This window comes from Xenia sp. Carnegie-2017, unplaced genomic scaffold, assembly GCF_021976095.1.
Source record: "Xenia sp. Carnegie-2017 unplaced genomic scaffold, XeniaSp_v1 HiC_scaffold_21, whole genome shotgun sequence".
In the NCBI taxonomy this organism is placed as follows: Eukaryota; Metazoa; Cnidaria; class Anthozoa; order Malacalcyonacea; family Xeniidae; genus Xenia; species Xenia sp. Carnegie-2017.
The window spans coordinates 1,947,775-1,975,326 of record NW_025813484.1 but is presented as its reverse complement, the minus strand read 5'-3'; the positions used below and the strand labels follow the sequence as shown (position 1 = coordinate 1,975,326).

The window sequence follows — 27,552 nt, the reverse complement described above, 5'->3', positions numbered from 1 at the left end:
GTGACTTAAGTAAAATAGGAAGAAAAAATTTTTCGCTTACTTGTTTAATGTATGAGTAAAAGCAATGTATATGGCATTATAGTAATAAAGTTTGTCTTTCTCTCCAAGTTTGTCCAATGAAAAATGAATGAAAGAACCGTCGTTGACAATACCGCAGGTCAGCTCTCCTTTCAGAGTGGGCTCATCCCAAGCATATGGCACTAAGAATAAATTGTATGAATGATAATTTGAGCGAGGGGAGAGGGGAGGCAAACATATATCTTGAGAAAATACAAGTGTAATCAATTTAGTAATCAATTTATACAAACCAGATTGTTTTGGCTGTAGAAGACCTCTCTGGTAATCCTCAGTTCTGCTTTGATAAAATAGAATGGGAACCTCAGACATGTTGTCAATGCGATAAGGAGGGGGTAATTCGTGAGCATCTGTGAACACGATGTGAAATACTGCTCCTTTTAACATCATTTCAGCTCGAATGAAAAGTAACGAACCATTTAAACATCTATTGAAGAAAAGAAGTGACGAGATTGGTGGTTATAATAAAGAAATTACTAGGCAGGATTGGTCTAGTTTTAAATGAAAAAAACATTATGTACACTTTCTTATATCCAATACGTCTACCTCCAAATATTTAACTAAATAACCCTAAATATCCTAACCCGATCCATTTAAATTTGCATGAACTAATTGAGAAAACAACACAACAGACGACAAATCATAGCAGACACAATGCACCAAGACATAGCCTACACATAAGGGCTACTTAGTGGCGTCTCCTAAGTCATCCACCTATCCTCATACACACTACACATAGCCATCCCCAAGTTCCTCAATACCCCATACATCTATCGTACATACTAACCTCATACTAATATGAGATGAATCATCGCGGTCAATCCTAAATCCTCCAGACCATCGGCAGTCAGGAATGTCATTCAGTCTAAAAATTAGGAAGAAACCATCAACATACGACAGATAAGGTCAGTAAGAAAAAAATGATTGATTATATCATTCACCTAATACATAGCAATTGATCGAGATCAGTTCTCTCCCAATGCCAGACCACTTGAGCTCCGGGAGGGGACGTAAGGGTTCCTTTAGGATTATTCGTTGCCTACGTAAGCAAGATTGGCAAGTACAGTATAAAAACAATGTACAAATGAACAAATTTGATGGTAGAAAAGTCGCAATACTTGTTCACGAACGAAATGTCTTTGTTGAAACGCCAAGTTATGAGAACTGCGATTTTCAAACTGATAGCGAGGGGCAAACGTTACAATTCTCGTATCGTGAAAACGACCTTCACCAAATCTCACATCGACCCCAACATCATAAACCCTATACAGGTGCATTTATATCAAGAACACAACATTAGCTGACCAGGGGTTGCAAACAAAAGCACATTATTTTTCGACCAGAAAACTAAATCAATTTTGCAAATTCAAAACTTTCTTCGAGTGTACGACCACAGTTTTTTCTTTCACCACTATATGTACATGAATAAATCAAAGTAATAATTGTAGATAGGGATGTATATTGCAACATAGTCCAGCCAATTCACCATACTTATTTTATACATAATACATTAAAGTTATACAGAAGTTTCCAAAGTCACTGAAGATGGCCGGAAGTGCCAAAATTCTTCATGCAGAAAAGTTGATTGATTTTTAAAGGTCTTTTAAGCAAAATTTAAACAATATTTATCATGTTTAATGATGATATTTTTGAGTAGAGTTTAAATGAAGATTAATGTAAATTGATGTTTAATATGTTTGGATTAGATAGTTTAATGGCGATTTACCATATTTTAGCGGTAGTTAGACTTATTCCTGCGTCCGTTTCAGGTTTGGACATTCCATGATTGTTTATGTGAAACGAACAGCCTCCCCGAACAACATAGTGCAGTTTACGACTCAAGGTTTTGGATGTTTTTTTAATTCGGCCAGTTGACCGAGTACTAGACCTTTTATCTGTTTCTCTGAAATGAAATTTACTTTAAGACTTTGTGTTTAGATTTTAATAAATTTATGTTATTTACCAACTAGGAGGTCAAAAAATATATCAAGATGTTACAAATACACAATACTGTGTAAACTTCATGATTGTTTTCTGCTCGAAAAACGTTTCTACGTTGAAGTAAAATTGTTTGCCTAGTATTCTACATCGTACTAGATTCAGTATTGGCTTACATGTCAGGCCTACGATCGGGCTGTCTTGTGTGAATACGCGCAAACTCGCGTGGATGTTCGAGTGAAAAAGGCGTACACCTGAAGAAAGAAACATGTTCAACATCCAATACCTAAGTCAAATAATACAGAGCTGAAACGATAACAAAAAATTCTTATTGTCGGTCAAATAATACAATTTATATTTAGAACATCTTTCTCACCAGACTGGCTTTCCTACATCATTATGTTGCCCTTTTCCAATTCTCATTTGACATCTAAACAATCAAACGTACAAACTCACTCCTGTAGTTCGTTCATAATGATATTTTTATCATACCGAAAGTAATTTTGAAATATTACCACAAAACTATCAAACCACTCTGATTGGCTAGATTACCTAAACGACCCATCGCCTTCACTGAACGAAAACAATAATGGAGCAAGACTTCTAGCCATCTCATGTTCTTCATACTGTCCAGCCATTTCAATTGAAACCCTTCTTGTTTAAATATCAATGGGATACCTGTGTCATTAACCAACCAAAACGAGGCAAAGACAGATATCTAGAAAGAAAGTATAAATAAACAATGATCTGAAAACGTTGAATATAAACGTTATTGAAAGAGCTATTTTCATTCCCAGACCTTCCAGACTAAAACACAAATACAACCTTCACAGACAGTCCAGGACGAAGTTCAATTTTGGCGTTCAGCTTCAGTCTTCTATTCTCCGTATCCTTCAAAACTACATGACGTATCATTGAATCTGTATCTCTTGTTAATTCGGGGATTTCCAAAACCTCACTGTGTGGGAAATTTTCCAAGGAAAATGTGAATGAGAGCGAAGAAGATCCGTCCACCTGCCAATGTAATAAAAGAAAAAATGTTAGAGATAACAGAAATAGTCAGGAAAGCTTCTTGAGAATGTCAGTAAGAAAAAAATAAAATTGTAGGGCTTTGCTAACTCAATTAAAAATAACAGCATACTTAAGTTCTCGAAGCATAAGATCCCTTGGAATAGACATATGAAAGCACAGCACCAATGTGTGGGGTTTGACTTAAGGCAGTTCCTCTCAGATTATTTTATAGTTCATGTCTGAATGAATCAACTCAAGCGCCTAACAGTCTTAATTGATGTAATGACTAAACTTTCACTTTACCTTGTACACAGGTGAAAAATGTCCAGGTTTGATGTTTCCTCTTATAGCGTAAGCACGAATGCAGTAGGAAAGATCAATAGGAAGTAGATTGACCAGCACGATTGGAGGTAGGATTGTGAGGGTGTGTGCAGGTTGGACAAAATCATAGCTGCCCTTTTCAACAGGAGTATTTTCAAAAGGGAAACCATCTCTTTGCACGGAAACACAAAATCTAGAGAGAGGCATATGCGTTGGAAACAAGCCAGACGCGTTGTTCAAAACTTAGCAAGTAAATATAATTTTGAATTGGTGAATTTTATAAACTAATCAAACCTGTAGCTTTTGCCGTTTGTGGTAGATGAGGCTGGACAATGAATAAAATAACCAGTTTCTTCAAAGTTTTCTTTGAGATCCTTCCACTTAAGATGATTGGTGGAAAACGACGTCATTTTGTCATCTGGGCGAACGAAGATGGGAGACTGTACATAGGACAGCGGTATTGCAAAGTCAGATTGCGGTGCCAAAGAAGGAAGATTCATTTCTCCTAAAAGAAAGCAAATAATAGCAAATTAATATTAAGAAGAGAATGTCACAAACCATTCAAGCCAATGTTTTATACAGGATTTTTATATGATTTAAAGTTTGAACAAGGTCTGTTTGAATGTCGTAAGACTTTACTTATCAAAGTTGCTTTGTTTGACAAGGTACCTTTTGGTAATTCCAACTTCACATTAAGCGTTGTGTCCGTCTTGTTCTTTAGAACTAACGCAGACTTAACAGTGACGACTTTCTGCACGCCTCTCTCAAGTTTGATGTCAAATACGACTCTCGCAGGATCTAGGCTTTCTACCTATTAAAATAATTTAACTCTTTTATCACCAATCTAAAGACAACACGTGTTTTCGTTTTTCAGAAAGTGAATAACAAGAAACAAGACCAATTCGAACTAAAGTACATCGTGCTTTAAAGTGTGTACAACAAGCAAATGTTAGGGTAGTAAACTGATAAAAAAAGGTTTCAGATCAAACAAGATTTTTCATACTAAGTGAGCAGAGGCCATAAGTTAGTAAAAGGAGTATGTTTTATGACAAGTTTTTTTCATAGAAAGACATGATGATCTGTCAAAGACACTTGCAAAGGAAACTTTTTTCCTAAAATGAGGTATTGTTATTATTGCGCTTACCATTGGCATGAGTTTTCGAAAGAACGCGCCAACTTTATCTACAGAGACTGGAGATGCTTGTTCCCAGCCTTCCAAATGCACAACAAGCTGGTGAACCTTTAGTTCGTGTGTTTCCTATGATCATTATGGAAAAAAGTAAACCACAGTTGGACTATGCTGCACCCAAACTAGAGAAAGAAATGTTTGTTTACCTTGTGTCGTTGCTTCTCTCTGGATTGCTTAAACTCGAAGGGGGCCTCTTCCCCGGTAGCAATTTCCGCCATTCGGATAGTTTTTTGGACGAATCACTGAAGTTTGAGTCGTTCAGACGTCCGGAAAATACCAAACCAGTGGTTGTCATAACAACCTTTGAAGGTGAAGACGTTACCGTTGCAAAGTGCAACAAACAACCTGAATTAAAAATATTTGAGTCAGTATAGGCAATTTGATATCCGCTTCTGTGTTCGTCAACAATTTAGCCCACAAGCCATTCGTGTACCTGTCTCATTACGAAGTAAGAATGGTATAAAAGGCGCTCGCTTCCTGAAAGGAGCTGCTGCGAGGGACTCGGCCGAGCTCGACAACGTATCACGATCGTGATGGACCGAACTGGATTTACTGCTGGAGTTCATATCGAAGATGTCTGAGCCATAGTAATCTTCAGACCAGTTCTTTAAAGTATTTTGAATCATCGAGATAAGAGAGCTAGTAATGTTCAAGTCCAAGCGATCAGCAGCTTTAAAAAAACATAACAAAAGAATCTGTGAATAGAATAATATAGCAGTATACAACTTCGGAAAGATTACGTCTCAACAAGTGAAGATTACGTCTTAGCATTACATCACTTCCGGTGAAGACACATCATGAAACTATATCACTCTAGATGAACATTAGCCAGTGGAAGATCGCGTTTCCTCATTACCAACACTGTCTACGTACCATCAATTTTCACCAACAAATTATCCGGCGTTGTAAAAGACTTTCTTTGCTTCTGCCAATGAATTTGACACCTACGAAATAGTCAGAAAGAGCTCTCGTCATTTAAGGAGGTCCACAGGAGCTTTACAGAGGAAACTGAATAGTCTACTTACTTCCACGGCTCAATAAGCGGTTCCCAACCCGAGACGGCGCGGTTGTAGTAGTCAGCTATAACTGAACACTGAGCCGAACTGTCACTAGTGCCGCTAATCTCATTCCAAAAATATAGATCTGAAAATAACGTAAGAAACACATACAGATGTTTGCTTAGAATCTGCATTAACATCTTTAATTATGAAAAATTAAAGATAGCATTCACTAGATGATTGATCCAGCCATGTTTCCTGATAATACAGCGATTGACTGAAGACAGTTATAAATTTATATATTCGTGAGGTGAATATTCAGTTGTTATAGCCAGATACTTGATCCTTGGTAAACAAGAGAAATGAAGAAGTTCTTTTCAACACTTGAAAGGTGAAAAGTTTTAACAGGCAGAAAGCAGTTTCAAATCAGAACTTTGCAATTAAAACCGATCCAATTAATCTTATTTTTATAAGTTATGCTATCATAAAACACGTCAATAATAACTTCAACATCGACAACAGGTATATTTTCACTCGTTATAAGAATGCATTACAAACTATAGCAATTCTTGACTTCACTTACTTTGTACGAGTAACTCAAAAAGTGGAACATCGTTGTCACCGCAATCATCGATCAAACATACACAAAGAGAACTGGCACGAATCTAAAAAAGAATGGATTAAACCTGATGAAGCTTTGATGTTTGAAACCAACCGTTGACATATCGCGGTAGTTTGAAACTTTCAATCTTTCAACTTGAAAGATAAACCAATGACCGAAATCAAACATAAAAAAATCACTTCACCTCAAATCCTGATAGTCTACTCTTATTTTCACTTCCGGTGGACATCTTAGTAGGATCAATAGGTTTTGCATTCACGAGAAGCCAAGATGCAGCTAACTCAACATCGCCACGTTTCATATTCAACGCACTAATACAATCGCTCTCGTTAAAACCAAGATCCTTTAAACGTTTGAGAGACATTTCTGGTAGGAAACAAAAAAATTTTACACATTACTGATAATTGTGTTTAATTCATAACCCGAGAGTATCTCCGACGACGTTATGGCAAATGTATTAAATGAACAGAGATCTTGAAAAAATAAAAGCTTACGGTCAACATTCATGTTTCCACTTTCAAATTCCGTGATCCTCTCACTCGACCCATTCCCTTCTTTCATGGCTGTCGAGAGTTGATTGGAAGAGAATTGGCTATTCTGTGAAACAGCTTGTAGTCGTTGTATGAAATGCGTATGTTCAACGTGTTTACAGTGATTTCGAGACTTGGTAAAGACTCGAGTGTAGCGTCAAGCAAACCTTGAGCCTTCCTCTTGTGACGGCGTTCAGCGGCATTCAGCTCAATAAGGCCAGCCATCGGATCAATGATGGACAAAGCAGAATCATCTTCGCATGATAAATTACAGGAGAAAATTTCCAAACTTTGAACGCTGCACGATAATGGTTTTTGAGTTTTGTAGTGAGGACGCCAGGCAAGAACTGCAGTCATCTGTCACGAAGACATTAAAAAGTTCATGGATGAATTTGAAATTAAAAAAAATCATTCACAATAATTTAATGCGGATGAAGATATGAATGAACCTAACTGAAATTTTCTTACACTGCCAGTTTTCCACTCCATGTCACACGGTGCATTGGAAATGAATTATTGGAAACCGATTTCAGATAAAAAGACAAAATACGTGATAAAAAATCTTACACGAAGTATGACGGCATCTGTATCTTCAACATTCACATTTTGAAGTGCGACAAATTCTGAACCCGAAACATTAACTTTCATTTCAAAGGACTTCTACAGTAAAAATTGCATATGAAAAACAAGTGAATATATAACACGGCAATAAAAAGATCCTAGATGGCCAAAGTACCACTGACAAGTACGCGCAAATACACATAATTTCAATACTAAATATAAACCTGCTGCTTTTCTGGTTGTTCTTTATTGCCGTTAGCATTTCCTTCTGGTTGAGAAGATCTTTGATTGGACGGTGAAGTTTGTGACTGCCCAGAATCGTCTTGGTCTGAAATGAAAAAATTAATGACTAAAGAAGCTCTTTAAGACAAAAAGAAAGAAATGCGATTCAGGACAACAGAAAAATTAGATTAGGGATCCAAGGATAGTGCAAAGTTTTAAAAAACAATGCTTTTTGACTCGTAATTTGAATAAACAGTGAAATGTTTTATAGATTTATTTCATAACTCTTTTAACTCGTACTTCATTTTTATTCTAGTATCATGAGGTGAACATCCATTGACTTCAAGGAAAAAACATTTTTAATAAAACCTATGACAAGGAATACTCTACACAATTGTTGCTTGTTATGCACGGTTTTAGTAAGCAATTTTTTGTCTACGGTGTTAAGTCTATGGTTGTGTATTCGCTACTTTGATTTTAAGCAGGATGGAGGCATGCGAAGCCAATAACAGTCATCGAGGTAAAGAGTTTCAAAATGCATTTGTTGAAAAAAGCTGAAGAAGACAGAATATCAATGACATATAGCAATAATAAAATCAATTCAAGTCATGATCAATACCTTGACAAGGCTTATTCCAGTTGCTCATAATGAAATTATAGATATCAAGCATGGCATCAAGGAGCAGCGTGATTCGACTGTTATTGACTATGAATGTTATGGTCGTTTTGTTCACACTGTCACGATAATGAATCTCAAACATCAAGGTATTTCCAGGGCTCCCATAATGATGATAAGCCGAGGGCAAAGGTTTTCCTGGTCGAAGCACCTCCTTAAAGCAACGATCACTCGATCCTTTAACAAAAGAACGTAAAACATACAATGGTTTCGTGAGAGAGTGCAACCCATAATGAAGTGAAAGCCACCAGTTACCGAAGTATTAAGATGACGTCATATAAAGTCACCTTCAAATCTTGTATCATTGAGTAGAACGTCTTGAGACACCAAGTCCATAGTTTTGGACCAATCTGAGAAACCTTCGAAAACAAACTTCGATTTTATAAAGTTTATTTTCGCCAATGAATGACAATTTTGGTCGATGAAGTTCTTGTTGTCGTGAAGAGATGTTGAAGGAAGAAGTTCAACTTGAACATTCTTAAGTTCAATCACCATTTTTAACGTTGTCCATAGATTGCAATCTGTTGGCTGAAAAGATCAAAGATTCAACGATTACACTTGAAGAAATCCGTCGACTAATCAAAGTCATATTTCAATGGGGACAACCCCCTTTCTTTAACCCATTACTCCTCCCGTGCACTAACCGTTTGTTCGCCTAAAGGATCTGCAACAAATGAAGACGGTCTTTCAAAAACCTCTAGATGTTCACCAAGATTTTCATTAAGAAATCCAAGAATGAGTCCATACTGAGAATAGTCAAGATTCAACTGCATGGACGAGAGAGTTCCCCACACACTCATGTCTGGAACTAAAATAAGCGCATTCACAGAAATAATGAAATAGACAAGATCGTGGTTACAGTTATCAAAAAACTTACCCTCTCTACTTCGAGCAAAATCCAAGTTTCTCTCAATTTTCAAATCTAGCTTGCACGTTTCCTTGAAAAGTTTGTTTCCCTGGAAAAAAATGAACATAAAAAGAAATTTAGTCAAAAATAAATAACAGTGATCTCAACATCAATTACTTTTACACGCACTCTACAGTGTGTAACAGTGATCTCAACATCAATTACTTTTACACGCACTCTACAGTGTGTAACAGTGATCTCAACATCAATTACTGTTACACGCTACAGTGTGTAACAGTGATCTCAACATCAATTACTTTTACACGCACTCTACAGTGTGTAACAGTGATCTCAACATCAATTACTTTTACACGCACTCTACAGTGTGTGACAGTGATCTCAACATCAATTACTTTTACACGCACTCTACAGTGTGTAACAGTGATCTCAACATCAATTACTTTTACACGCACTCTACAGTGTGTAACAGTGATCTCAACATCAATTACTTTTACACGCACTCTACAGTGTGTGACAGTGATCTCAACATCAATTACTTTTACACGCACTCTACAGTGTGTAACAGTGATCTCAACATCAATTACTTTTACACGCACTCTACAGTGTGTAACAGTGATCTCAACATCAATTACTTTTACACGCACTCTACAGTGTGTGACAGTGATCTCGACATCAATTACTTTTACACGTACTCTACAGTGTGTGACAATGATCACAACTTCAATAATTTTTACACGTACTCTACAGTGTTACATTATCAACAAAATCGTGAGCAGACCCACACACTCTAAACTTGGTCCTCACCTGTCTTCGATAGGAGAACAACTCTCCACCTTTGCTTGTGAAAGAAACGGCAGAAAATAGATCAATGTCAACCATCTCCATTTTCATGTGATCCAGAAGACAACGTTCGCCAAGTGGGATTTGTTTAGAAGTGCAACTCGTTTCTTGATTAAGATAAGCAAGCACATTTTTAATAAAGATACTGAGTTTAATAGATAAGACAATCTCAAATGAGAACTTAAACGATGCTTGAAGGTATGGATGTGGGAAGAACGATAATAATAAAATGCAGTTTATAATCCAGTGAAAACAATGGACTTAAATGGAACTTGACACTACATAACATGCATTATGCACCTTCCCCTAATTATCAATCTTCGCAAGTCCTTGCTTTCATAACGAACGAAAGTAAATGTTCAAAAAGACGTTCATAGCCGTTTATAGACGTCATATAAAAAGTCATGACGTTGGATTACTAAAGAAACTAAATCTGTAATTCCATAATTCAAAAGTAGAATTCACCTTCATCTTCTTATATATATTGCTTCGTTACTAATGTTTTGTATAATAGACTCTCAACGTTCACTGTTATGCAAGTGATTGCACAACATGTTAATGACGTCAAAGTACAATTCAAATGACGTACTCACCACTGATGATTTCCAACTCGTCATCCTCCTCGACGGAACAGACACCCCGGAGAATAGTTCCCTCATCGCCGGAGAATAGAAATTCGTTGCTCAATGTCATGTGACCAAGATTTGCGACAAGTAAATCCTGAGAATTTGATGCCCTTGGGAAGATTATCAGAGGTGTGCCGGCATTTATATCCAGAAACATTCTCGAACCACGAGTAGAAGCTTCTGATACCTGCATACCGAAAATATTTGCCGAGTTTTAAACACATTTCTTCGAATCATGCTATTCATAGAAACTTTTCTATGTAAGAAAAATTTTAATTTTAATAGTAAAGCCACGGAATAAGGCACGCTACTATTACCTGGTTGCCAGCTTCAACTATTCTCATTCTCCTTAAAGATTCCTGTAGCTGCGAAAAATGATTGATAAATGCCATGAGCTCAGACTGGAATCGTTTCGTGTGAACATACTGGACAGCGGACATACGCAGCTTCATACTCATGTCATACTCATGATGTAGTTCCGGGTCAGGATCGCCATATCTATAGGTAATCATCAAAATCAAAAGCAAAAAGCAGGAATCTGAGTGCTTACACACAGATATATAATATTACCTGAAAAAGTCAAAGACAAGAGCCTCTTCCCCGCATGTTGTGAATCTAGAAGGCAATAGAAAAGACCAAATTTTTAATTTCAATGCAACACAAAGTACAAGATCAGCCCCTATACAAGCGAAATAATAGAGTTAAATCAAAGTTATTTTTACGCCCCCTTCCCCCCCGGGATTTAGGAAAACTCCATTTTATGGAGAAAAATCTACATAGTTTCTCTATTTTACATATGGATATTTGGGTGCACCCTTTCCCAAAATCCATCCCAAGATGCATATGTGAATAACTCCAGTTTCTCAACTCACTTTTCTCTGTACATGTTTCCATGAGGCGTCAAATCAATAAGATTAATCGCCATAAGCTTTCCTTTGAGACTCATGTTGTTCTCTCTCATGTCTACCATGGTTGAGAGACCAGAAATCTTGATTTTTGCAAGTGGATATTTTACTTTGTTCAAAGTAAGCGACAGGGAAGATACTCGAACTTTGAATTCGGAATTGACAAATTGTCCAGTCGTGTTCCTTTCATCAGGATGTGACGTATTATCTTAACGTAAAACAAATCACCATTAAGAGCAACATCAGGCAAACTTAAAGACTTGATTAAACTTTATTCCTTTGAGTGAGGTGAAAAAAGTGATGAAGCATTTCCTCATTTTCTTTTCTAACATAAATTACGTCATTATAAAATCTTGATCATTTCATCATTACCGTTCCCATGATCCTCCACGTTAACAGTTTCTTGCTGTTGCGATGTTACCATTTCTTCGGGAGCCTTGCCTATGCCAAAAAACTCGAGAAAAACAACCCACGTCTGAAGATTCACAGTTGTATCCAAGGAATTGAAGTCGACCTCGACAAATCGATCAGTCTGAAAAGTAGAGAATACAACAGATAAAGCAGGAATCCAAAGATAGTGCAAAGTTTCAAAAAACACAGCTTTCTGACAGGTAACTTCAATCAATCATAAAATGTTTCATTGATTTACTTCATTTTTTTATTTTAACTCTCATTTAATTTTAAATTCATGTATCATGAGGTAAGCGTTGCGAATAAGAACATTTTTAATGAAACCTATCTTAAGCAATAATATAAATAACCGCTTGTTGCATTGTGTCGATGGTCTATGTGTAAAGCAGGCCGGTAAAACAGACAATGAGGAAAGATATTTGAAAATGCATTTTTTTTTGAAACATGTTCTATTCTAGATACCTTGTTATATTTGGTGATGTATTCATCAGAATTCTTATCCACCATAGTCACCTTGATTCTAACCAGTGTTTCGCTTTCATTTTCTACAGATATGGACTTACTGCCGAGAAACTCTTCAACAGAATCGTTCAGAAACTCATTCTCTTCTTCGTGATTGCGAAACAACTCCTTTACATGACTCCCGATTATATGTCTGTGTTGAAACATAGGTCGCAGAGGGGAAGACGGCTGTATACCATACCTCCGGGGGGAGGTGCTAAACTCCATAGGAAGTGATGTAGAGAGCGTTGACTCATTGAATGCAGCCGAAATATCTGGGCAAGACTTTGAGATGTGTTCACTCCGCATCAGATTCGATCTTTTGGACGTAGTGATGGAATTTGAGGAAACCATCATATTTCTAAATAAGGAGTGCTCCATCTGAAGGAGATCTTCAACGACAAGGCCACCCAATGAGACATCAAAAAAAGTCGCAGATTTTACGGTGCTTTTATAAAAAAGGGAAAAATCTTGAAAGACAGTATTCACTATTCCTTGTTCTCCGTCCTTTAAAACTCCTCTCAACTCTATATTCAATCGGGGAACGTTAAAGCTAGCGCGAATGGGCATTCGATCGTCTTCGGACGACACAGATGATGATTGAAAATTTGATTGGTCCACATTCATCGGTACGTCTCCACTCGGATCAGGAAGATCAAACGAAGATGATCTATTTAGTGGAAAAAATAACAATCTTAAAATGCTTGCAAAGGTTAATACAAACAAACTTTTTGCACATTCAATTGTTCAACTCACATTGGAGAGATCAAAGGTGGAGTCATGACGCTTGATGACACAGAAGCTCCTTTGGATACATTTAGATCCCTCTCAGTCTTTCCTGACAATATATCACTGGTTGAGAGCAGCTGCTGATACGCACGACTGGAAAGCACCAATGAAAGAGGTTGTGTAACTCGGCCTGATACATGAATGGTCGGTTTCCTACTAGTTCCCATTCTTTCTCCGTCACGCAAAGTTTTACAGCAACGGTCCACTACCAACCTTACAGCAGTATTATGTAAAATATGCTCGCTGACGTCATCATTTACATCAGCGTTTTTGAAGCCAAGAGAATACAAACTCATGTCCGTGATGTCAATATACACGCGGTCGACGTCATTGAACTCATCCAAATCTTCTAAATTATTCTCTTTCATCTGGTCAACAGGAAAATTACTGAATGAATTAGACTTTCTGCATTCTTTTTGGACATCTTTACCGTAATCAGTTAAATGAGTATTGTAAACGACAATTCTGCCAAGATGTGCCACAAGTCGTTCACGACTACTTGATGTACGCGGCAATATAATGACCGGGGTTTCTATGGTCACGTGCACATAAACACGACGCTTACCCTCGATCTGAACAGAAGTAATGGATTCTACATTCTTTTCAGCCATTTCATCACACGAGTCCACGCTAGGTCTCCGACTAGAAGTTCTTGATTCAAGAGGTGCGACAGAAGCACCATGGGAAAATGAAGATGAGAAATAGTCGATTCCGTCTGCCAAGGACTTCTGCTTGGTTACCAAGCTGATGGCCATGGAGGTAGCCACTGACCGTAAGGATTGAGCCATCGCATTCGCACGACTAGTGGCCATTGCATTTGCATGGCTACTGAAATCATTTATACACAATGAAAGTTCAGAAATAAAATGATACGTATGAGTGTAGTGAGCAGATGCCATATGAAGCGATAATCTTATACGGTTAGATAAATTTTCATCGTGGCTCGAGAGGTACGTATCATCCACGTATCCCTTTGGTTTGAGCAATGTAAAACTGAAAGCTTTCTTAGCCTCATCCCCCGGAATCATAATCGTGAAACACGCCTTGCGTACGTGATTTTGTCATCTCCAAGACATCAACGCCAACACTAAGTACCTCACGATGTAGTATGTCCTCAGGTGTCAAGTCGAGTACATGCAGACCCCCAAGATATCCCTCGATGATTTGCTGATCACCCAGAGTCACCTTAGTCCAAAGATCCACGATATCAACATTGGCCACTTTGCGACCAAGTCTTTGACATGCAATCGTGTGGCAACGGATAAACTGTACTTGAAGCTGGTGAAATGTCACGGTAATTTCCATAGCAACAGACGAGGTAACATCCTACACATCAGAAAGACTACGTAAATTTCTAACACTGCATGAAATAATTGCGCATGCTTTTTGCACTCGATGCATACACTTGATTATGTACCCTCATCACCACTTGTCCACATCTTTTATTTTTATAACTATTCCCTATAACCTCTCCTACCTCGTTCACTTCTTTTTCTTCTTCGTCTGACTCATTTTCAACAATGGGCTGAAGGTAATTTGAAGAAGACTGGGCAACAGCTGAAGAAGGAAGAGTGTTGACAAAGTTCATTAGCTCCAGGATTGTTTCTTGATTGGCTGAAAATAATAAAGTACATACAGTAACTGACACAAGAGTAAATACTCGTCCATGTATTGGCTTCAGAAAATTTTTGATAAATCTCTGTCTATCTTGGGACTGATTCTTAGCAGATTTCATAATGGCCAGAATAACGTACCAATAAATTTAATAGTGTTAAATTGAATCGACGCAATTCTCATTGGTTGTTCACTGGTTGAGCTAGGACTCTCGGGATTGATTTGATTGTAGTCCAACGTTATCACCGAATTTAGTTCTTCTTTGGCAGAGCCTTCGGTGTCCTCCAATAACAAAACTTTATTGCATGTTTGATAAACTAAAAGAGAAAAACGAACTTGGTAAAAGACTGACAAAGGACTAAAGTTTTTCAAAGTTTCATGACAGTAACCACAGCATTCTCGAGTATATTTTATGAAAAAACGGATAAAATATTGTCAAAACAAAATTGCAAGAATTTCAAATAACAATTCACTATTCGTTATTTTAGTTCAACAAATTGCAAATCTTTTCATTTTCAGCAAAATCTTTCAATGAAACAAACGCTCACAGTTTTTGTTCCAAATTCCATAGAAATTTAATTTTACCTGGTGTGTAGTTTGACTGGCTAGTTTTACCTTGTGTGTAGTTTGACTGGCTAGTTTTACCTGGTGTGTAGTTTGACTGGCTAGTTTCTTCAGCAACATCATGAGACGATATTATCCTGCTGAACTCTGGTCCATATATCTGAACACGATCAATGAGCGATATTTCATAGACAAGCAAAGACAAAGACATGTCGTATGGCCGTTTTCTGTGCCTTGCTTTCACGCCGTTAACGTTTAGTTCAGCTATCACACGACCTAAAAACACGACGCCGGTTTGTACACATAAGAAATAAAGGTCTAACTTACAATTGATTCATTGCGGAATGTCAAAATTCTACAAGGTTGTTTTAGAAAAAATAAACAAAAAGTTACGAAAATGAAAAACTAAAAATGTTATTAAAGCCCAACAAAATCATCAAGGATCTTTTAAAAAAATCATCTCTCAGCAATTGTGAGGAAAAAAGTCAACTACAAATTAATTCGAGTTGAATGCGATGCAAGAAGTTTCTTGTGTATTTATGTTCAAGAAAAATCTATGACGTAACTATACCTCGTCCGGATAATTGAACGCCAAGTTCGTTAATGCAGAATTGAGCCTCTACAAGACAGGAATCCTCGGATAACTGACCCAGTTTCTGTCTCGTAGTTGACGACGTTTTAGATGAGCTACGACTGAATGTAAATAAAAGGAAGAAATATGTCTAATAAGGGAACATATTTGAACATCGAGGATCATATTAAATAAGGGAACACATATGAACATTGAGGATCGTGTTAAACAAGGAAAAGGATACATAACACGTGATAAGGAAAAGTTAACATTAATGCAAATGAGACACAGAAAGGTTATATATGATAGATAAGAATATAAGTAAGCATGGGATCAGTCAGAACATAGGGGACAGTACGTGCAATATTGGGATGCTATGAGAATACAAGTAAAAAAAAAGGAAAATATATTCATTTCGTATGAACGTGCAGGTTTGAGAATAGTTACCTTATAGATGGCTTTACATTGTCATATTCTTCCTCATTTGTCAATTCAAAGTATTCAGTTTCGGTGAGATTAAGTAACGAAGTGGACTCTTGAAACGAAATAACATGAGAAAAATTCTATTTACGTAAGCCTTTAAGAAATACACGCATTACAAAACTACTCATAAAATTCAAATGAAGTTTTAATGTAGTAATGCTCACTTTCATCAAGAAGAATATTAGAAGGTGATCCTACAGGATTTTCTGACGCTTGGCTTGTCGGTTCATTTTCATAGCTCCAAAGATTTGCCAAGCATTTCCACATCGTGTGGACCTAAAACATAACACATCGTTAAATTTCAACATATCTTAACCCAACAATGCGTATGTTGTCGTACGAAACAAACAAATATTGTAAAACTTCGGTGATCGGTCCAATATGGTCTTTGTGGGAGGGTGTGCTTTAGTTTAGATTCAGTGGTAACTTGTTGCCGTAGCATGTTAATTTTTTGCAAGTCAAACATGACATTCAATGGGACCTACAACCCATCTAACCAAGACCAGAAGGGTGCAACCCCTCCGCAACCCTGACCTCAACCAAACAACTTTACATCAGAAATTATTCGATACCTTGACTTCGCTGAAATATAAATTCAATCGTGGTAAATCTCCGGACACAGTAACACTGGGCCATTTTGGATCTGCGGTGAAAACTAAGCGCCTGAAAAAGCAAGAAAAGTTGGAAAGATTAATGGCTACGATTAATAAACCCCAGTTGAAATACAATTGTTCGAAATAAACGACACAGTCTAGCTTTCTCACCTTTCTAATTGCAGTGAAATCGTAAACTTGTCAACAATACTAAACTCATCACAAGTAACTGCCTCCCTTTGCCGTTTCAAGTGCTCGTCAATCTTTGATACAACAACCTGCAAATCCGCCAATTCTAGGGTGTATCTATCGTATATCTTATCCGCTAATGTTTCCTCTGTAAAACTGTCTTTTATATCACTAAATGACGACACTTCCGGTAGGGCATCCGTTTCGTCTTCGCTTGGTGGCGTTGATGGTGGTGTAACAAAATCTAAAAATGAAATTGAATTTGTGACCCGCGAATTTGTTGTTTTTTTCCTGAATACGTTACCCACATAATCAAGGAAGAACCTTTCAAAATATCTGATGTCTGAGCTGTGCAACCTCAGTCTTGTGAGTTGATCAGTAATTAAAACTAAATTACTTATTTAATCAATCCAGTCTTATTTCATGTTGAATTTCAAATTCTTAAGCCCGTCGAAGAAGAAGTCTCCAGCCAAATTGGCTGACATTTCTGTTTTTGCAAAAAAATCCCAAGTTTCTCTCATGAAGTTATTTCTTCAAAAGCGTGCATGCCCCGTAATTAATACTTTACCATCGGTGTCCTCGTCCACCAAAATGCTTTCTTCATTCTTTTTTTCATTTTGAGACATTTTTGCCCCTCCAGATTTTGTCGAGAAAGAGAGGTTGCCAAGATCAACAAGAATCATCGACGGATTTTTCTCCCGAAATGACTCGGGTATGATGATTTGAGGGGCAGCAATAAACAGCTCAATATTCCATCTCTTTTCTTGAGTCTACAACAGATGAACGTTCACATAACAAAACCAGTCATAGAGATGAAAAGACTCATTTGACAAATCACAAGTAATGCCATGTTGTGTAAGTAACGTGACAACCATTTACAAAACAGCAAACGCTTACATCTAACACTAGTTCATTGAAATAAAGCTAGACTAAAGCATCAAGAACTAGCGTTTTCTTTGAAGAAAAATTTCAGAGAAAGTTATTTTTTAGCAACTAGCTATGTCGCACGAACATTGGAAATTCTACATTTTAGTTTGTCTTACTGCATGCATACTAACCTTTACTTGACCCAGCAACAAGTCATCCATAGCGCTATATAGTCCACTTTTAGTCTGCGTTTTCAGTTCTTCATATCTTGCCCAAGCAGCATCGAGTACTTGTTGTTCTATAGCGTGAATATCTGATTTTCTCACAGACACCGGCTTTTTGAAGAAATTTGAAATCTTTTGAATTGTTGTTGGATTATAAACAATTTCCAAAGGTTGCGTGGACACTTTTATACTATAACCAATCTTATTTGATTTTGGCATTTTTTCAAATTCCAAACGAAAGACTGACTCTTCGCTTTTTTTGCACAATTTCGGCTTCCCAGAAACCAAGTATTTAAAGACATTGCCCTCGCTCATTTTATCGCTGACGTGTATCGACTGCAGACTTACGTTACTCTGCCAAGTACTGCTTCTAGGACAGACTCGCGACATCCATCGAACGTCAGCAAAGACATTTCAACCAATGGCAGCAGTTCTCCATGGGTGACGCAACCCTTACTCGTGACAAGTTTGAAGCGTCCACTGTCTAAGTGGAAGTTGAGATGTGCAAATACGTTATCACGTTTAAAGATGGAATCATCGACTTGGCCTTCTTGAATCTCTTCCAAAAATTTTTCTTCTTCTGCAAATAGAATTGAAGACAAATATTTCCTTTATCAATTCAGATCTCCTATCCTCCCTTTCCTTCATTCCTATAAATGAAAATATACTGCACCTTCAGTTTGGGGAGCTTCGCTGTAAGAGTTGGAGGATGGCGAGGACGTGGAAGCACTGCTATCCTCTGATGTACCATACCAATCCCACCATCCTGATAGCCATCCTGAACTAGCCTCAGATTGAACTGTCTTTTGACTTTGCGAGTGCTTCATTTCAGCCGCCTAAAAGCATTCAAACCTTTTAAGATGGTTCGTTGCATCTTCGGTTTGGGTTTTCAGTATGTAAAAGATGATGATGAATGAATGACTGAATAGCACTTAACAAAACCTTTCTTAATTCATCTTCTTTCCTCACGATAGAAACAGCGATGAATCTAAGTGACTTCAACTCCTCAAAACACAACTCATCTTCAATTTCCTTTTGTATTTTCTGGATTAAAATACAAGAGATAATGTGCATTACAAAGCTTAGATCACAAGTTTAGAGAATTAGCGCTGGGTTTGATGAATCACAATCAAAAGTGAACTAAAAAGTAGAGGATGAGCCAGCAGTTGATACGTACAGTGGAAATAGCATCTTCATATGATTCAGTCAAATGTCTCATGTAAACATTGACGTATTTTACAATAGTTCTCGCTCTTTGTACAGCATAAGCCCATGTTTGGCGTTTATTCCTTTCTCGAATGAAGTTTAGCACGCACGTTCCCGCGAACTGCCACCAGGCTTTAGAGCTAACAATATATGAGATGATGAAAATTAATATATGTCAGTTTCTTTTTCGAGCCAATCAGTGAGTCTGAAATACACGTGTGTGTTTTGAAATAGAATGACCTCCTTCATTTCCCTTCGGAAAACACACTGGAGTAAATACTGCTTGATCTAATTTCAACATCAGATCACTAATAAAGACACTGGACTAGTGTATATAATGATTAAAATCTAAACTTCAGACCATTGTCGATTGATTAAAAAGTTTACGCGTAATTACTTGAGTTTTTTCGGCACAAGCGGTCGCCATTTTCGATATTTCTGACTTCGAAAATGTCTCTGAAATTCCTCTATAAGATTGGACAAAGTGTGGTATTGTACGTTCACCAATGAAATGGAAATATCTTCCACATGAATGTCGACAACAAATCTTGGCTCATCTTTCTCACGAAGGGGACTACTGAACAGTTTCGTCGAAGTTTTATTTGGGAACTCAATGGATTCAGAATGTATTCATGTTGCTAAAAAATAGCAAAGAGGGATGCACTAACACATACACACGCATTTATGACATGCAGAAATGACGAATAAAAGGTGGAATTGGAAAATTTTCGTGTGTATTCATGTAACTAGACGGTGAAAGGGAATTTAAACCGCAAACCAAAAAGTTTAGAAAAAATGTTTGGCTTACAGAAATCCCAAGAAATCCTTGTTGCCTGCCAATAACACGATGAAGAGCAATCTAAAAGAATACGCGTTTCTTAATGACATAGGTAATATCATAGAACGGGCTAGAGGGGATTGGGAACGAATATCTCTCACATCACTATAATATTTGTGCAACATATCTTGACAATTTTTCTACTATCCTCCCCAACTCACATCGAATTCAAATACTTGATGGTCAGGTTTGTCCTTACTGCAATGACCTAACAAAGCTAGACTCCAGATATCCTCCACTTATCCTTGTGAGAACCTCAATATCCAAAACGTTTAAGTGTATTGAAATGACCACAGACATCAACAACATTCAAATTGAAGTAATTTTTTCACTTAAAATTATATCATAATACCGTGTGGGGTAAAATTCACGTGAACTAGCGAGGTTTTGCTAAGTCAGGATTACATCTCTAACTGCTTACGTCTAAATCTTTCGAAGGTAAATCTCCAACGAGGCTTGCATCGGAGTCCCAGTATAAAGCAAATTTTTGAACTTCTATCAATTTGAACTTTGTCTTGCTTTCAGATACCAAAAATTCAGGTTCCTAAAGAACAGATTTGTAGATTTTCAACACTTATCAAATTATCTTTATCATTAACAATGCAGTCAAGAGAAAACATCACGTTTCTAACCCATTTCTCATTTGCAGATTCCATCGCAAGTTTCTCAATTGTAATTCCGACAGCAAAAGGATTTCCAGGATCAAGAATGTTGTCTTCGTAACGAATGTGAACATCATTTACAACCAACTACATAAAAAAAGAGAGAAATCTTTCGAAATATACGTTCAAGACAAAAATGTCAAGCACTTGTGTACAAAAGTTCATGTTATGTGAACTTCCATCCTCTCACTCTCAGTTGAAAATTATCAAAAATGAGAAATGTCAATCTCGTAGTTGATATAATGTAGCAAAAGCTTACGACTATCTGGTTTGTCAATGTATGTATTGACGAACGTTTAGTTTCGTTCCAGTAGACATTCAAACCTAGAATGACTGAAAAATTCCCACAATTCCATGTGAGGTCAACAGCCAACAAAAGAAGCCTGGTGACAAAGATTTTGAATGCAAAAACAAGGTGGCAAAAAGTTTTTTTAATAAAACTATTACTCATATCAAGAACTCATTTTAAAATAGTAAACATTTGTCTGAGCATTTTTGAAAGCTAAAAGTTTAAGGGAGGGGAGGTTACATACAATTTTATCCCACACAGCCATACCTGAAGATTCTCCATGATGGTTGTGGATAGTGAGGAGTAAAGAGAGGACCACCAGGATTCTGTGGCATTATCTTTTAAGTGACCAAACTAATCACGAAGAGACACATAAGTGGTTGTTAAGTAATACAGCATGTGTTAAGTACAGTCAAACATCTCATCCTTGGGACCATGATAGCAAGGATACAGTAGTGTTCCCTAAAGAAAAGTTTGCTTCCCAAAGGAGTCCGTAAATAGATGTTGACTGTACTATTTAGGAGGAGGATTTGTAGCCCAGACAATACACATTCAATATTATATTCATAATCAATTCTTATACATTAACTATCACAATGAAAGTACCATATGGATGCATATGAGAGCACTTCAAGAAATTCCTTCTTAATGAAGAAAGTTTGCTTCCTTATGTAGAAAACATGAAACTACTTTCCCATTCTCATGAACAAATTCAAACATCATTTAATGACAATAGCAGTGAAAAATAGGGAAATAAAAAGATCAAGAACTCTAGTTGCATGAATATATCCCCTGCTCACTGCAAAGCAAAAGCTAGAGCACAAAAATAAACAATACCAATTGACCAAAATATGGTACATTTTAATCACAGGTAACACCAAAAATACCTGCCACTGCATCTCCAAACTGTCCAGTTGTTTTTGCTTTCTTTCCTGTTCCTTCTTCCTTTCATCTTCTTCACTAAACTGTATAAAATTTGTCATTCAAAACAAATCAATAGTTAGCGTTGACACATGTACAGGTTAGCACACCTGATAGGAAGAGATGGGTCCAGCAATCACATAAAGTTTATTGATGTGAATAATCCATGGTTCAGACTTCGGATGACGAAATGGAATGGAAAGTTTCAGCCGACCAATAAACCCTGATTTAACTTCCAAAGGAAGCTCCAGTCCCTGCAATGCAGTCTTCCTCAAAGGCAGATTTTCAAGTTCAACAGTGCCTTAACATTAAAAGATAGAAAATTTAGAAAACAACCTTCAGGAGTGGAAAATCCGGTCCAACACAAAATATATTACAACAGCTTGTTTTTGGATACACTTACATTTAAAAATGAAATGCAAAAATATTACATTTTGTGATATGCAGCCCTCTATACAAGCTTTTCATTATAAAAGGTGCATGAATAACAAAAACCTGTACACACAATAGCATTTTTAATTGTCCGGCAGAGCTACAGTACTTATCAAAAATGCCTGAGATCAGTCTGGTGTATAAATGCAAACTTAGATGTAACTAAAACTTGGTGTTATTATTAATTTTCAAATTGAAAAATGTCAATTATTTAAGCCGGAAGAAGGGTAAACATACAGTATGCAGTCAATAGACTTAATATACATAGTTGTATTTAATTCAATAAATAAGAAAGTTCATACCATAACCAATAGATAACTGATCGGTGTTAAGATTTTCCACATATTCTCCAACATATGTCCTCAACACCCAAGCTGCCAAAGTTTCTAACATTATAAATACACACTTCTCGACTCCAAGCAAAACTTTATGATTGAGTTTCTTTCATCATCACGAAGGCAGAATTCTCAACACAAACTTAGCAGTTCGAGTTCATAAGAAGCAATCAAACCAATCGAAACATTTCACAGCAATAGTTGGATATGGTACAAAAATTTACTGACTTGCAAAACAAGTAAAATATATTCCCACAGACAGAGTAAATATCTATAAAATTTCAGTCATATTTGTAGTTACTGGTAGTAAGTGCGCCAGCAATACGCTGGTCAGTCACAATGGTGGATACTATTGATCCAGGTGGGGAAGACTCGGCCGTCGGCCCACATGTGGAGAGGTAGGACCGGGGGTTCTCGAATGATTTCAAAATTCAATCAACATAAACTGGCAAAATGAACTTCTTTAATCTTAAGTTAAATAAGTTCTAAAAAAAGTACAATGTGAGGGAACTATTCACTTGAGGATTAAAACAATTTAACTGTTAAAGCATTAGTGATCAGAGCACACTAAAAAGACGTTCGTTAATAAAACCACGAGCTTTATAGTTAGATTTTGAAACTTCATTAAAAACCCGCCTAGGAGTTTCAACGTCCTCATCTGATTGCGCAGATAAGTCTTTCAAGATCATTTCAAATTTTCCGTTATCAATATCTTCCAAACCCTTTCCATCATCAACGTCGTCGACATTGCGTTGAGTACGTTTTTGTATCTGTTCCTTAATAAACATAGTGTATTTTAAATGCCTCAATTCTTCTTGAGCGCCTTTGATCCGCGCCAAGCGCTCGTTCTTCGATAATTTCACGGCAAATGACAGTCTTGCACCTGTGAAATTTCTGCTAGGAGGTCGAGCTGAATGTGGAATAATACCTGAAATATAAATTATAACTATATGTAAGTAATGAACATAAAAATGAAAGACAAAGTCTTAAAAATTTCACCGTCGTAAACAAAAAAGCTTTGAAAGTTCTCAATCAAAAGAAAAGATCTTAAGGCATTTAAAAACGTAAAAAACGACAGACTTTTTACAGCTTTTATACATTAGATACCAAGAATGATTAGTGCTCAATTGATTGCACTTCAAAAACCTTCTAATCATACCAATCCTGACATGCTACAGTAACAAGTAGTCACCGAACTCTATTCCAAACTAGAGCACACACAGCCTTAAAAAACATAGACGCCAATCTTTCTGAACTTAAATATAGCTTTGAAAGCATGTAAAGTACTTTGACTGATATTCTAAAAGATCTTTTCTCCTACCTTCAAATATGACGACGCGGCCGTATTTAGGGCGAACTTCTGTTATAATTTCTGTATCGTCCTGGTTTTTTTCATAGTAGACAGTCTCACCGTAATCGTTGATGCTCCACGATGGATTCAAATACAAAAGAAATGTCCATTCCTCCTCCCCTTTCTCGCAATCATGATGTATCTGTGTTGTGTCCGAACTTCGGATTAGATTACACGACACGTCATAGGGAAACCACTCGGATAATCCACCGGAGGCAAAAGTTGCAACCTGAAGAAAATTACAGTAACGCCATTAACTTTAAGCTCAAATATAAGCCGCTGACGTCACAACACGTCTGACGTCATATTGCAAACATGACATTTATCGATGTCAGGCAGTCAGAGGCGCGCGTTTGAAAGCTTGTGTAGGACTCTTAGTCGGCACGTCAATTTTCAACATTAAGTGTTAGACATGATAAGTCAAATAATTGACAATTTTAATTGCAGGCAAGTAGCAAACCCTTTTGGCTATTCGTTCAGTTGAAGATGAGCTTACAGACAACAACAATGCTCAAAAATTGTTCTGAATGATATAATTATGAAAACACCATGCTCATGGATATAATGTCATATCCTAGGGTGTACATGCATAGACAATAACCCAATATCCCCAATGCCACCTTTACCTTTTTGGTCACTTCCCACATCCTACTCTGTACATATTTGTCCACACTAAATCCAGCTATCCATTGTACATTATCACTTTCTTTATCGTAGGAGTCATCATAAAAATAAACTCCATAGCTCAGAATGAGACTGCGAAGGTTTGCTAGCGTATCGTTGTCGAACAAACCATCAAATACGAAAATTTTTTTGCCCTCTTTCGACTTGGCTTTTGCTGTCAATTTTGCTTCAACGTCAACTACTGCTGGTGTTGATTGATCTAAAAATCATCAAGATTTAAGTGATTTAACCTACTCTCCAATGTAGACAAGTCTCTCTGACAAACGACAGTATTCTCACACTCATATTCAAGGAGAGGAGCTTTAAGATCACTTCATAACTATTCAAACAATGATGATATTTTCAATTCACTGATTGCAAATTTTAAATATTCGAGCAAAAAACATTGCAATCAAAATGAGTTTGCCATTGACTAGTATGAGTGTGATTTGTATGTTACGCTAAGAGAATGTCAGTAGAATCTAGACATAAGACATCTTTCTTTACAGTAAACACTCGCCAATGTACACAAAGATGTTAAGAACATACCTTTCTCAGATTTTACGAAGAATCCAGAGTCTTGTATTGATTTACGCAATCGCTGCTCATTCAACCAAATGTTGTATGCATTTTGATACTTTCTTTCATCCTTGGTAAAACGAAGATGCAAAAGAATTTGACCTTGTCTGAACCTAACACTTGGCGGACGGGGAAGATATGGGATAGAGCTTTGCCACACCACAATTCTTCCATACCGAGGAAAGACACCAGCTGCAATTTCTTGGTCATCGTCATATCTAGATTAAAGTGAAAATAACAAATGGTGTAAATTCTGCAACCCAACCCTCTGTCATCACATTTCCTTCATAAAAAATTGCTAACTGATCACCTTAGAAATTAAGTGCATGCTTTGAAATTTGCAAAAGATAAATTGCTTATAATGAACATCCATGTCACCAGTAGTTTTTTTGGGAGAGGGGCAAAGGGAAAAGATTGAAGTATTTGCAAAGTTGTTTTTGACACCTTAGTTTTCTGCTGGTAATTTTCAAAAGAGCAAGAAACATGACATTGTTAATTTTGTCAGTTTAGAATTACTTACAAATACAAATCACCATAATAGTTCTTTTGCCACTTCTTTTTCAAATAAATCATCATCGAGACTTCATCATCATCAGATTCTGCATCCACACGTAGTTTTGGGGAGTCTCCACAGCGTAGTATGTAGCTTGTCACCATGTATGGAAAATAAACATCACTCCCTTCTCCAAAAAAGTTTCTCACAACTTTCTTCAAACGATTACCAACAAGAGTTTCAGAAAACATAGGTGTCTATCTGGTAAGCCCATGGAAGACCATATGGGTCAACACGTTTTTGTCCACCTACAACACTATCCTCTTGCAGCTGGTAGGTCCAATAACCAAGATTGAAAGTTGCAACCAATCCAAGGAGTCGTAACTGGACAGTTGATAATACTCCATCAAAAACACCAATACTCAACCCGGATTTTGTCAAGTATTTATTGACAAGTTTCTCATTCACATTGATATCATCAATGGATGAATACTATTGATAGAAATTGACATATTATTATAATACCATTCATTTATACCACTGACATATTGCTATGCAGTTACAATTTTAATTTTCAGAGTGTCGGGTATCAAGTGGCTTGAATGAACAAGTGACATGTCAGTTCGAAAGATGTTTGAACTACGGTATAACTTTGAATAACTTTTACATGACCTTTTTGATAATAGCATTTTTATTATGCTCATGAGTTTTTATACAGTGTAAATATTGGTAATAATAAAAATAATAACAGTACACCTAACAAAGTTGGGAATACTTTTAGAATAACCAGCCAATCAAAAACAAAGTATAACCTATCCTGAGTTATACTCCAAAGCTATATGACTACATGGTTACATAGCTTCCTCACTACTTGTCTAGTGGCTTACATAGCTACCTCGCCACTTGTAAAGTAAAGAAAACTCTATTGCAATCTTGTAAAAATATTGCTTTGAACAAATATATCATGAGTCTTAGCATATGCCTTTGCACTAATTTGAAGCAGTCTTGGCTTGAGGCTCGGTTTTCTCAAACAAATTATAATTATAATACATCACACGCCTATACACTGCCAAAGCCAGTAGCCAATGGCTGTATTACAACTACTCAGTTAGGGATGTACTAAAATCATACCCAATGTCTTTGTTTGATCCATACTGACATAATCGAGAGATAGTAAAATAACATTAGACAACTACAACATCAAATTCACAGAAAATCCACTCCATCTAGCACTCTTTGTCTATAAAATGGCACGTAGCAAAAAAAGTACTTATGCTGTCTTACATTATTTGATCGCTCAATTTCCTTGCTGAAGCTGAAGTCAACCTTTTGCTTCTCAAAGTTTACACCGTTCGTGCCATCTTCTCCGAAGGTGAAGATCAGTTGCAAAGCTAAAACAGAGATTTTGACGAGATTTGAATTATAGAAAGCCATGCTGAATCACACTAATGAACTTCCTTAAGTAAAATATAACATAAAGAAACTGAAACAATTACGTATTTAAACAAACATAAGGAAGTTTACCAATTCAGTTAATATGATACACGCCAATGGGCTGTGACGGCTTTGACCAGACCATACGCATTACATCGGAA

General features: G+C 36.8%; 2 protein-coding genes across 2 annotated transcripts in view; both read right to left on the bottom strand.

Annotated features, from left to right (window-relative positions):
- The window catches only part of LOC124444110 (vacuolar protein sorting-associated protein 13D-like), a 31,753-nt gene extending 8,533 nt beyond the window's left edge, over positions 1-23,220 (bottom strand). Inside the window, 61 exon segments of the mRNA XM_046994696.1 lie at positions 41-200; positions 309-502; positions 863-940; positions 1,017-1,114; positions 1,194-1,338; positions 2,190-2,267; positions 2,390-2,443; positions 2,566-2,662; positions 2,665-2,731; positions 2,839-3,027; positions 3,328-3,538; positions 3,640-3,850; positions 4,015-4,156; positions 4,490-4,603; positions 4,681-4,748; positions 4,751-4,879; positions 4,968-5,204; positions 5,408-5,478; positions 5,560-5,677; positions 6,116-6,197; positions 6,339-6,520; positions 6,670-6,735; positions 6,738-7,041; positions 7,252-7,344; positions 7,470-7,573; positions 8,087-8,320; positions 8,431-8,671; positions 8,788-8,951; positions 9,021-9,099; positions 9,816-9,958; positions 10,445-10,664; positions 10,795-10,975; positions 11,048-11,092; positions 11,350-11,590; positions 11,755-11,914; positions 12,256-12,964; positions 13,051-14,098; positions 14,100-14,409; positions 14,561-14,697; positions 14,838-15,014; positions 15,343-15,537; positions 15,833-15,954; positions 16,280-16,367; positions 16,480-16,591; positions 16,888-16,978; positions 17,080-17,341; positions 17,666-17,867; positions 18,156-18,598; positions 18,601-18,768; positions 18,862-19,024; positions 19,131-19,232; positions 19,366-19,534; positions 19,792-19,969; positions 19,972-20,032; positions 20,203-20,253; positions 20,654-20,776; positions 20,865-20,981; positions 21,451-21,537; positions 22,071-22,148; positions 22,215-22,405; positions 22,839-23,220. Of these exon segments, the coding sequence (XP_046850652.1) occupies positions 41-200; positions 309-502; positions 863-940; positions 1,017-1,114; positions 1,194-1,338; positions 2,190-2,267; positions 2,390-2,443; positions 2,566-2,662; positions 2,665-2,731; positions 2,839-3,027; positions 3,328-3,538; positions 3,640-3,850; positions 4,015-4,156; positions 4,490-4,603; positions 4,681-4,748; positions 4,751-4,879; positions 4,968-5,204; positions 5,408-5,478; positions 5,560-5,677; positions 6,116-6,197; positions 6,339-6,520; positions 6,670-6,735; positions 6,738-7,041; positions 7,252-7,344; positions 7,470-7,573; positions 8,087-8,320; positions 8,431-8,671; positions 8,788-8,951; positions 9,021-9,099; positions 9,816-9,958; positions 10,445-10,664; positions 10,795-10,975; positions 11,048-11,092; positions 11,350-11,590; positions 11,755-11,914; positions 12,256-12,964; positions 13,051-14,098; positions 14,100-14,409; positions 14,561-14,697; positions 14,838-15,014; positions 15,343-15,537; positions 15,833-15,954; positions 16,280-16,367; positions 16,480-16,591; positions 16,888-16,978; positions 17,080-17,341; positions 17,666-17,867; positions 18,156-18,598; positions 18,601-18,768; positions 18,862-19,024; positions 19,131-19,232; positions 19,366-19,534; positions 19,792-19,969; positions 19,972-20,032; positions 20,203-20,253; positions 20,654-20,776; positions 20,865-20,981; positions 21,451-21,537; positions 22,071-22,148; positions 22,215-22,405; positions 22,839-22,929 (10,475 nt within the window). The 5' untranslated portion in view covers positions 22,930-23,220.
- Positions 23,221-23,312: 92 nt separating this feature from the next.
- On the bottom strand, positions 23,313-27,455 carry LOC124444105. The gene is made up of 6 exons (XM_046994685.1): positions 27,242-27,455; positions 25,985-26,449; positions 25,435-25,682; positions 24,849-25,105; positions 24,193-24,451; positions 23,313-23,799 (listed from the first exon to the last, which is right to left on the bottom strand). Exons 2-6 carry the CDS (start codon positions 26,206-26,208, stop codon positions 23,429-23,431), a joined length of 1,359 nt encoding a protein of 452 aa, XP_046850641.1. The 5' UTR covers positions 26,209-26,449; positions 27,242-27,455; the 3' UTR covers positions 23,313-23,428.
- Positions 27,456-27,552: the final 97 nt, after the last annotated feature.

Bases quoted from the DNA above. Each gene is read 5' to 3' on its own strand.
- LOC124444105 (XM_046994685.1), bottom strand. From the start codon at position 26,208: ATGTTTTCTGAAACTCTTGTTGGTAATCGTTTGAAGAAAGTTGTGAGA. The intron at 25,683-25,984 runs GTAAGTAATTCT...ACTTTAATCTAG, and splicing joins TATTATGGTGATTTGTATTT to ATATGACGATGACCAAGAAA. The intron at 25,106-25,434 runs GTATGTTCTTAA...GATGATTTTTAG, and splicing joins CTTCGTAAAATCTGAGAAAG to ATCAATCAACACCAGCAGTA.